At 30.9% G+C, this 10,449-nt stretch overlaps 1 protein-coding gene across 3 annotated transcripts in view; it reads left to right on the top strand.

Annotated features, from left to right (window-relative positions):
- LOC106459370 overlaps positions 1 to 10,449 on the top strand; it is a 94,908-nt gene that overhangs the window by 35,273 nt on the left and 49,186 nt on the right. For all 3 annotated transcript variants that reach the window (XM_022385841.1, XM_022385843.1, XM_022385842.1), the window contains exons 2-4: positions 141 to 321; positions 3,452 to 3,570; positions 9,275 to 9,527. In XM_022385841.1, coding sequence (XP_022241549.1) covers positions 141 to 321; positions 3,452 to 3,570; positions 9,275 to 9,527 — 553 coding nt within the window. The remainder of the gene's footprint in view (positions 1 to 140; positions 322 to 3,451; positions 3,571 to 9,274; positions 9,528 to 10,449) is intronic.

Below are 10,449 nucleotides of genomic sequence, written 5' to 3'. Positions count from 1 at the left end.
TTTTTTTTAACTACTAAAGACTTGTATCAAGCATTGAGTTATCAGCCATTTTTTCTGTGTCAAGTAACGACAGTCTTTGTTCATGAATAATAAACTATTACATTTAGTTACTTATTGTTCTGAATATTGATTTATTTCAGACCTACTCATGAAGGAAATGCATCTTACAAACGACAAACAGGGCCATTGAGTCCTCCAGTGGCATTTACTCCTGGTTACTCATTTCCTCAAAATCCCACCCGTTACTCCTATCCACGTACAGCAGCACCTCGTACTCCAGTATCTTTGTATTCGCAGCTCTACAGGGATGCTTCTTATCATGTAAGTTAAGTGTCAAAATAAAGTAAGGTTTTGATATCCATTGTTAGCATTAAATCAAACAAAAGTGAAGTTTTGCAGTTTTTATATTACCAATAGTGTGCATCTTGATGGGAGAAGAATGCCCAATGTGTGGCAGTGAGTTAGACCAAAATGAATTGATAGTTACTTATACTTAAACTAAGTTAATGTAGGTGACTTTTTGGAAAAGTGGAATATAAAAATCAGTAAAATTCTTCCTAGTTAGAAAGCTGTTATTAAGAATTGCATGAGGATAAAAACTCCTTTTTGTTTCACGAATATTTGTACAAAGTTTTTACCAGTAGCTTTATTCCATTTAATTTGGTAACAAATCTTTCACCTTCTTTTTGTGGTTCATTGAACATATAACTCTTTACTTGGCAGTTGAAATTGGATTAGGATACAAATTTTCCATAAATTATGCAAACAAGATCCCATTGTTATGAGCATTTTCCAAACTTGGGTCTGTGAAGTCATCTTGGAGGTGGAGTTGTTTGAAATCTAACTAAAAATATTACAGTAGTACAAAATATTAACATAGTTGCATGTCATTGCAGTTAACTTGCTAATGTCCAACAGTTTGTTGGTTCCTTTGTATCATATTTAGTATTACAGAAAACTATGGCCTTAACTCCTAACTTATATGTATTTAATAGATTCTGAAGGAACAAAGCCTTGATCCACCATTTCTGTTTGTTGTACAAACTTACTGTTCATTTTGTGTTCAGCTTTGATTATTAATGGCTATGAACTTAAGCTCAGCTCATGATGTTAAGTTTCTTGTTTAAGTAAGATCTCAAATTTATTGTCTTTTGCTGCCACTTTATCTTGTATTGCAACATTCTAAAAGTTCAACTTAAAACTATTTTGAGGAATGTTAAGTTTGAAATAATTGTAGACCATTCATATGAAGATCGAGGTCTAAACACGGGTTTCTGTTGATTTATTGTATTTTGTATTATAAAGTAATGTTTTTTTTTATTTATACTTCATGCTATCCACAAAACAAGTTTTAGTGTCTTATTTCTCTTTGAAAAATGGAATTTTTTTTAACCCTAGCAATGGTGTTTTATAGAGTTGACAGAAGAATGATTATGTATATGCAAGTTTACTGTTTACTTAGAAGCAGTATAATTAGCAAAACATTATTTTTTTTAAATAAATTTATGCATCATAGATATTAAAATACTTCATATTGAAATAAATCTTAAAATATTTAAGAAGAATATTTATTTAAGAGAACATATTACATATTTTCTTAAATGTTCCAGTATTTATTTCCATTTGATTTTTTGGTAGAAAAAGAAAGATTAGAAGGTATTATTAGCTTATATTTGTTTGTTAGTTTTTTGATTGCCCTTTGATTTTTTTTATTGACATTGTACATAGAAAAAGTTATTTTAAACATTTGCCTTTTAACAGAAAGAATAACTAAAAAATATGAACATTGCATGACAGATCTGAAAATAAGAAAAAAAATGAAAGATTGTGGAAAAACATATTTTCATCAGAGGATTTTTGGTGGAATTTATTGAAAATTATCTTCTCATATTGTTGACCAGTTTTTCTTCTTCTCTTCCAGCATTTTTAACAGTTTTAGTTTTTACTATTTTATAGTTACAATGTTTGATTTACAGAACTAGAATAATGATAGTTTCTGTATTTCTTTTCATCAGACCATATAAATGTGCTTAAAAAAATGATGAAGAGGCACAAAAAGTTAGTTAAAAAAAACAATTTCAATATACTGTATCTCTTGTTTTAAATCTGTATTAATGAGTAATAGTAATCTGTACACTTTTTATTCCAGTGCAAACATCCTTTTCATATAACTTTCACATTTGTGTACACCTCAATTTTCCATGGTTAATATTTACAACTTATGAAACTTCTAGGCCTCATAATAAAATCCTGCTTATCATAATCATCTGAGAACAAAAACAGACTTTAAAGGAATATTTATATATTTTTTATTTTAATCTACATTTAAACCATTTTCATGGTTCAGGAAATTTTTTTATTTAAGTTGTTTAAATAATTAATCTTCCACAATTAATCTATTCTAAACTCTAATCTATTAAAAATAAAGTTGTAACTTGTGTTAAATTTAACTTTTTTGGTTTATAGCCATCTTTCTTGTTTAAAAAAAAGTGTACAAAAACTACATAGGTGGTTTTAAAGGCTTATGGTGTAAGGAAGAATGATTCACTTTCATTGATATTATTTTCTCAAATTTCCAAGACAAAATAACTGTTTTTCATTTTAAAACGTCTAACCCAAGTGAAAAACAAACTACAAGAGAGCTTGTGTGGACAAGTAAAACACAACCAGTTGTAAAAGTACTAATATGAAGTAGTTCATGGAGTCACTTTTGCACACTAGAGCTGACTACTGTATTATAAGAAAATGGGAATTGTAAGTGCAAATGGTTTTTATGTTCTTATTTTTCAGAATTTTTTTATATGTTTAATGTTTCTCATCAGAATGTTTAAAAGTGTTAGATGAACATGAAAGCATACATTTAGTGCTTTGGTTACCTGTTTTGGTGAGTGGAAAGGGGACCTAAATGTGCAAATTGACATGTCACCCTGATCTTTCCTTATGAAGGTTTACATCAGAAGCGATATTATATTACTCATGTTGTTGCAGTGAAGCTGACATAATTGATGATACTATATGACTTGTGTGGTTGTGATGAAGAACATTTGTAATTGATGTTATCATATTACTTGTGGTTATAGTGAAGCAGACATATAATTGATAATATCGTATTACTCATGTAGTTGTGGTGAAGCTGATATCATTGATGATTTTGTTACTTGTGTGGTTATGGTGAAATAAATGTAATTTATGTTGTTGTGGTGAAGCAGACATAATTAGTGTTGTTATTATTACTTGAGGTCGTGATGAAACAAGAAAATGTTATTCTGTGGAATGATCAAACCGAAAATAAGTTTTGTTGTTCATCAGGTGGAATAGTAAATGCACTTAATGGGACAGTTTGAGTCATAAATTTTGTGTTATCATTAACTGTTTTGTGGCAACACTTGTATTATGTTTCTGTATCTTGACAGATTATTAATGTCCAGTTTTTTGCTGTGTTTTCATGTAGGCTGAAAGTCCTGTAGAACATCATATCCAAGGTCAAGTTCAGCACCAAGGGAGATGTTGTCCAACTCTTCTTCCTACTTCAGACATCAGCATATACAATGAACAACTAGACAGAGAAAGGTAAGCTAGATAAATGTAATCATTGATTATGGTAATATTCTTGGATGATTCTAGAAAGTATTTTTTTTTGTACATTAATTTAAAAAACTTGAAATTATTGGTTAGTTCTAATCTGTTAAGTTTTCACACATTGACATTCAGTTATTCTTATTTGAAATGGTTCATACTGTAAACCTCACTTTATTTTCCAAGGATTATGATGTTAACTTAAGTAAGTAAAAAAATTGCACTTCAGAATTTTCTGATTAGAATTTAAAAAAGTATAATCTGTAGATTGTGTCTGTGTATAAAAATATTTTACTTAAAAATAAAAGATATCTTTAATGTTAAGTTGATCCTAAAAGTGCAAACCACAACATTTTAACAACAACAACAAAAGAAAAAAGATGGTACTTGGTGAATACTGATGAAACTCGGTTTTAAACTTTGTTTTAATCATTTCAACTTATGCTAGAAATATTTTTAATTTAAAGCATAAGAACCTTCTCATATTGTTTATTTAACAGTTATTGCATTTTTTAGATTTTCAAGTAGATTGCTTTTCTATGGAGGGTGTTAAATGTCTAACAAAAATATTTATGCTGCCTTTCACAAGAGATCTGAATACATATTTCATAGAAACTTAACAGTCCTTTAGTTATTTCTTCAATATCTTTTTTATTTTGCCGTAAAGTAAACTTGGCTTTGTGTATGAAATATCTTTTATTAAAGACTAACTGAGGATACCCATTAAAGAAGCAGAAACTGTATAAAGGACAATGTTAGTTAATGTTCCCCTTTCTTCTCTTGTTAAATCCCCAATGACCTCATCAGATGCTAATTGTATACCCTGCTTTGTGGAAAATAGTAATTGACTCATTTAATTGATTAATACTTATGTCTATAAAAGAAAAGAAGTGGAAATGTGCCTTATTTCAAGATGTTTTTTAATCCATTCTTCTTGGGTAAAAATCATAAAACAAAAGAGCTCATATAAACTATTGGACAGTTTCAATTATGATAATCTAGGCAGCCAACTGTGGGTGATATAAGCTAAAAGTCTATAAAAAAAAGGGGGAAATGTGCTATTTCAGGGTCTTTTTTTTATCCCTTTTCTTGGGCACAAATCCTAAAATAAAATAGTTTCTAGTTACCATACAAAAAATTACTGTGATTGGATCAACCAACTCTGGATGATGGATGCTAACACATAATGGAACATCTTTATAGTATGATACACATAGATATACACTTAATTTTTTAGATTAATGTATTTTTTCTATGTTGCACCATTTTTTTTTACTGTGTATATCTTCTTAAACTGTATTCTGAATTGTGGCATAACTTATCTTTAATGACAGCTCATACCAGTAGTCTAAAGTATAGTAGTATTATTATTAATAATTATGATTGTTACTGAATACATTAAAGTTTTGATTTTACCTTGTTGTGGATATGTTTGTTACCTGTCAAAATGCAGCAAAAAAAGGATCTAAGAAAACTAATTTTCCATATCTTTGTTTTGTAAAAGGGAGTTTGAAAGATAAGTTTAAGGTTTGAATTAGAATTTAAGTGTGTCAACAGAGGTCAGAAAAGCTCAAGGCTATTAGTTAAGTGAGCATGTACACACGTGGCATGGAATAATTAAATGTCATGTGATACATTCCTGTATAATTGATATGCAAAGCAAATATTCAAGGTCTGTGCTAGATGTAACACGGTTGTTTTCCATAAACACACAGTAATTGTCACATACATATATACACACTGATTTCTTTAGGTGTTGCTATTCAATGTTGTAAAATGTATTGTTATGGGTTCCATTATATTTGGTTCTCACAGGAGATAAAAATGAGAGTTTAAACAGAGGTTAAAATTTGTATATAAAATTTGACACTACAGTGTAAGCTGCTGGAGAAACTTAGATAAGTAGATTGATTTTATATTATGCATAGAGCAAAAGAAATATTTATGTATATATATATTGTAAAATATAAAAGATTGGTGATTAAGGGAAAGTATTATAAGTTTGAAAGTGAAATAGACCAATTTCAATGTAGCAAAGGGACAGAATGAATATTGCTTAGAGAATCATATTTAATAGCAGTTTTATTTCAATTGATTTTCATATACAATTATTCTGTCTGCAGTTTTAAAAAAATAATTTAATTTTTCTGTGTACTAGGTGTTAGTCAGGTCCACCAATCTGGAAGCTTAGTTAATGTGCTTGTAGTATGAATGAATAGTTGTTAGATAAATTATAAATGATAATGCCATTTTTATTCTATAAAATAAGATAAGTATATAGGACAGGTTCTCTTACTTTTAATATATGTTGCTGAACTCTTTAATGCACAATTTCCTTCTTCATTGACATTGTTCACTCAAAGAAGCTGGACTTTGTGTATTATTCATATTCTGGGAATCTTTTTCATAATGATTAATTTGTTTTTCTGTTTAAGCTTTATCTATACATGAGTTTTAAACATTACTACGTGTACAATAGTAACGCTAAATAGGTGTTACAATATATTTTAAGAGACAGAAATTCAAGAGTCTAGCTACATTTTGTTCTAACCATTTTTATTAATATAAAGAATGTGTTTAGAAAACCTATCATTAGTTCTTTGTTGTTGTTTTTTCTTCTTGTTCTTGGAAATGATAACAATTTACTTCCACATTGTTTAGTTATTGAAAAACTTGTATTTGGAAGAAACTAATTATTTACTTGAATTTCTTTTTATTATCTGAGAAATGAAACTGCAGTTTTTGCCTTAAGGAAATAAAGTTTTACATTCAGTATCAGTTCTTTTTTATAACTTGTATTGTTTTATCACTTGCAGAATAGATTCTGTGTAAATCGGGTATTTCTATAATCTTTAGTTGCTAATCCATTTCAGAAGAGTTCTAAAAGTAAGTAGAAATTGGTGTTGATAATTACTATTGTTACATTTTAAGCTGCATTACAAACAGTTATTTCATTTTGTAGAAGGATTTTTAGCTTGCTTTTAATTTGCTTTACGTGCATCTTGAGTGCCAACGGTAAAAAAACAAACAAACTAACAGGTGGAAGACGTCCGGCCCAAGCGAGCAGTAGGCGGGATACTGCTGTATATTGGCGGCCTTGAAGTGATGCCAAGGTTTTTTTTTATTATTATCAAGTAGACGCTGCTCAATCCTTTCGGTTTCAGTAAGAGATGAATTTAACAAGTAAATAATCCCTCCCACTCTTTTCTGTTTGTTTAACATTGGAGAGAGTTTCTTACAGTATAACCTTGGACGTGGTCAGATGTGTAAGAAAATAGTAACTGGTGTGATACATTTGCCCAAGTGTTATGAAGTAACTTGAGTATAACAGATAAAAGTGTTGAAACGTCAGGCATCACACATGGTCCCATACCTTCCACGTTAACTTACGCTTCATGGGAACAAGCTGCTTTCATAGGATAGTCTCACAGTTATTCTTGTCACTCGTCCATTTTTTAGCCGCGGCTCATAGAACGGTTCCGAGTTTTTTTTTTCATTTTTTTTTTCAAGTACAATCTTTTAGCTCAAAGTTCCGTCACCTCTTGACCGATTTTAGATATAATTACAGTTTTGAACTCAGGAGGTCAAACCCTTTCAATTAATGTATTTTACTGCGGCCAAGGCCTCGTAGATCCTGCCTAAAGGAATTTCAATTCGAGAGTAAGCTGGTAGAGATCCTGATGAGTAATAAAATTGAATCGGGTATACGGCGCACCCCACGCTTGGTATTACTGGCGCACAAAAATATAGCTAATAAAAAGGGAAAGAGGTCTCGTAGATTAATTTACTCTAATCCTGCCAAAACGAATTACAAGTGTCGCGGCTATTAAGGATTCCCTCTGGTTTTATATATATATGCTGTGTGTGTGAGAGAGAGAGAGAATGGGGGTAATTATATTTATTAAAACACGACACAAGCTTGACTTGTATATCACGGTTCTTTCCGGAGAACTTTAGAATCGGTGCATATTGAACAGCAGATTTTTAATACTATAATTATAATTTTGTTTCTTAATGGGCTTTAAATGAAACAATCAAATTAGACATGAAACATGGAGAACAAGGAAACTGTATAGTCGAATGTATAAAGATGAAAAAAAATTATCAGAATTTTACGATAAAAAATGATAAATTTCTGGACAAAAGGATTTGTTGTTAAACATTACAAATCCTGTCAGTTTTTGGTGTAATTTCAACCATAAATTACCTAATGAAGACATTATTGTTTTAAGCTATTAAGCAAAAACACGTAAAATAAACTATTTCTTCTTTTTTTTCCAACTCATTACTTTCGCATTTTTGTTTCCTTATCTATACTTATTACAATTTATAAAGGAAGATTGAATAAATGATTGTAGTGCGAGCAAGTAACATATAGATATTTAATGAGTTACATTAAAGTGTAGACATTTTGCAGTCAAACGTAACGTTTCACCATATTTTCAGGCCTATAGAAATGGTTTTAGAGCGCTATAAGAACTCTTTCTGTCGTTCATTGACAGAGGATCTACCAACCCACACGACGACAAGTTCACTGACCTGAGTATGTGCGCATGCGTGCCATCAGATATGTTCACATCGTAAAAAATACATAAAAAGCGAGTATTCCGAATTGTGTTTTACCTTTGGGTGTATCATAAAAACACTTTATTTTGCTTTGAAGAATAACGGACTTGTAGTCTGAAGCAGCTATATGATCCCGTGTTAAATGTTTATATTTAAACTTTATTCTTTCACCAGAACATATAAGTATATATACTGGATAACTTTTTTAGTGTAATAAAACTAGTTATTTTGGTAATTAGCTTGATCTATTCCATTTTAAAGCTTCGTTGGAACATTTGATTATAAGGCTATCATTTTGCTATTACAAGGCGGATTATATTTGATGAAAACCGTAGTGGTACTGAAAGAGATTCAGATTTCACTACTCTCACGTTCATCCTTCTTGTAGAGATGGTTGTAACAGATCTTGACGGTACAATAAAACGAAACAGTTCAAATGACTCCTTTTTTGTATAGATATACATCTGTATAAGAGAAAACTGAGTGACTTGCAAAACCTCTTCAGTCTAATGTGTAACAACCATTATCTTAGCGTGATGTCTGAAGTGTTGTCTAAACACAATCAACATGGAGTAACGTTACTCCAATAAAAACATGTTCGTGACATAATGTTATTCGTCAAGTACATTATTCCAATAAAAACCTGTTCATGACGTACTATTATTCGGAAAGTAGCGATACTCTAATAAAAAAAACCTGCCCATCTGTTAATACACATGACGTCTACTTCGGGAAAAATGACGTCCATATTGTATTTTCTAGATCGTAAGGACGTGTGCCCATAAAGTATTAATAAACCTTACCAGTTTTGGTTGGCATCGTTCTGCCTTTAGTTGATTATGGCCAAACTACGCTTCAGATAACATTTTATTTTTCTAGAGTAAAAATACTATTTTGGTCCTAGAATTTACAGTTCCCTTTGCTTGGAGTAAAAGAAACGAATTGTGAATGTCAATAACTGTAGACATTTCTGTATGAAATGCCTATCCAGTCAGGTTACTCTGTCACAGTGAAAGATACATTTTGTCTAAAATACGTAATATACTTTTTGTGATACATACAAGTAGAAAGGAAGTTGCAAAATTAAAAATTTCAAGATTTGATTACTGAAGATTGCTCATCTTTTTTACAGGTTTCATGAAGCCTACAGGTATTCCGAAGAATGTAATTTGAATATGCCGGCAGCTACCGGAGTTCCTTCAGCAGCTCTCGTTCAGCCAGTCCAAAATCATGTGGCGCCCTCAGTGGCAGGTCCAGTAAACAGCATTTCGGCCGGAATGAACATGTGTCAGGTGACAAAACGGCCGCGATTGGCCGTGGAACAGAAAACACCGTTCTACCAGCCTCTACTTATTAATACAAGAGATTCGAGTGGGATCGGAAAGGTAGACAACCTTGTGGCAGGCTTATATTTTATTTTTGTTTTAATAATCTTGACAAAAAATTCGTTTACAGGAGAGAAGCGTGTAATAAATCAATTTCGAAACGTCACATGGAAATCACACGGGTACCTATAAAAGTAAAGAAACGGTGGTTATAAATGGGAATTACTAAGTGTTTGCCTTTCTGAAATACTTGTTTACGATTACAAAAACAAACGAACAAGCATTCCGCCTAAAGTAAGATACTTTAATAATTAGTTAACTGACGAAACAGGCATGTATAATAATGGTAATTAAGTAAAATAAAAGTAATACAAATCCAACAAAAACGTATGTCTGTAGTTCCTAATATAGAGCCACGTTGATATACTTATTTGTAGATGCCCGTTTTGACCTAAAACTTGTTACATTTATAACCTAAAAAGCAACGTGTGATGGAAAGAAAGGTTATTTGCAATTGTTTGTGTGTTTATTTAATAGTAGGCCCAGGATATAATTAGAAATCTCGGCTAAGAAGCTTAAAGAATTTTGACCACGATGGACCACTAATGTTTGGAACGAATAACTCTGCAACATGCACGCACACCGCACGCGATTGTTAATATTTACAACGAAGTGTGATGATTGTACTATAGTATATGTTAAGTTTTACAAGTCTATAGTAAAGCCCTTACCAAGACTCGTGTGTATATATATATATTGAAACACCATATTAAAAAGTTAAATGTCGGGAATATAGTTCTCGTTATTTCAGGTTGTTAATTAAGAACACGCATAAATACACACGTTTTTATATATATTGTTGTTGAAGAGATTGACCTATGTATTTAAGTATGATATACTGTTGCAGATATATATGTACACATGAACTGTAGCTATGGTTAACATAATAATAATTTCGACAACAGATGCAAATGATATTGAC

The sequence above is a fragment of the Limulus polyphemus genome, unplaced genomic scaffold, assembly GCF_000517525.1.
Source record: "Limulus polyphemus unplaced genomic scaffold, Limulus_polyphemus-2.1.2 Scaffold598, whole genome shotgun sequence".
NCBI lineage: Eukaryota > Metazoa > Arthropoda > Merostomata > Xiphosura > Limulidae > Limulus > Limulus polyphemus.
Note: the sequence above shows the minus strand (reverse complement) of the source record. Positions and strands in the feature narration are given on the sequence as shown.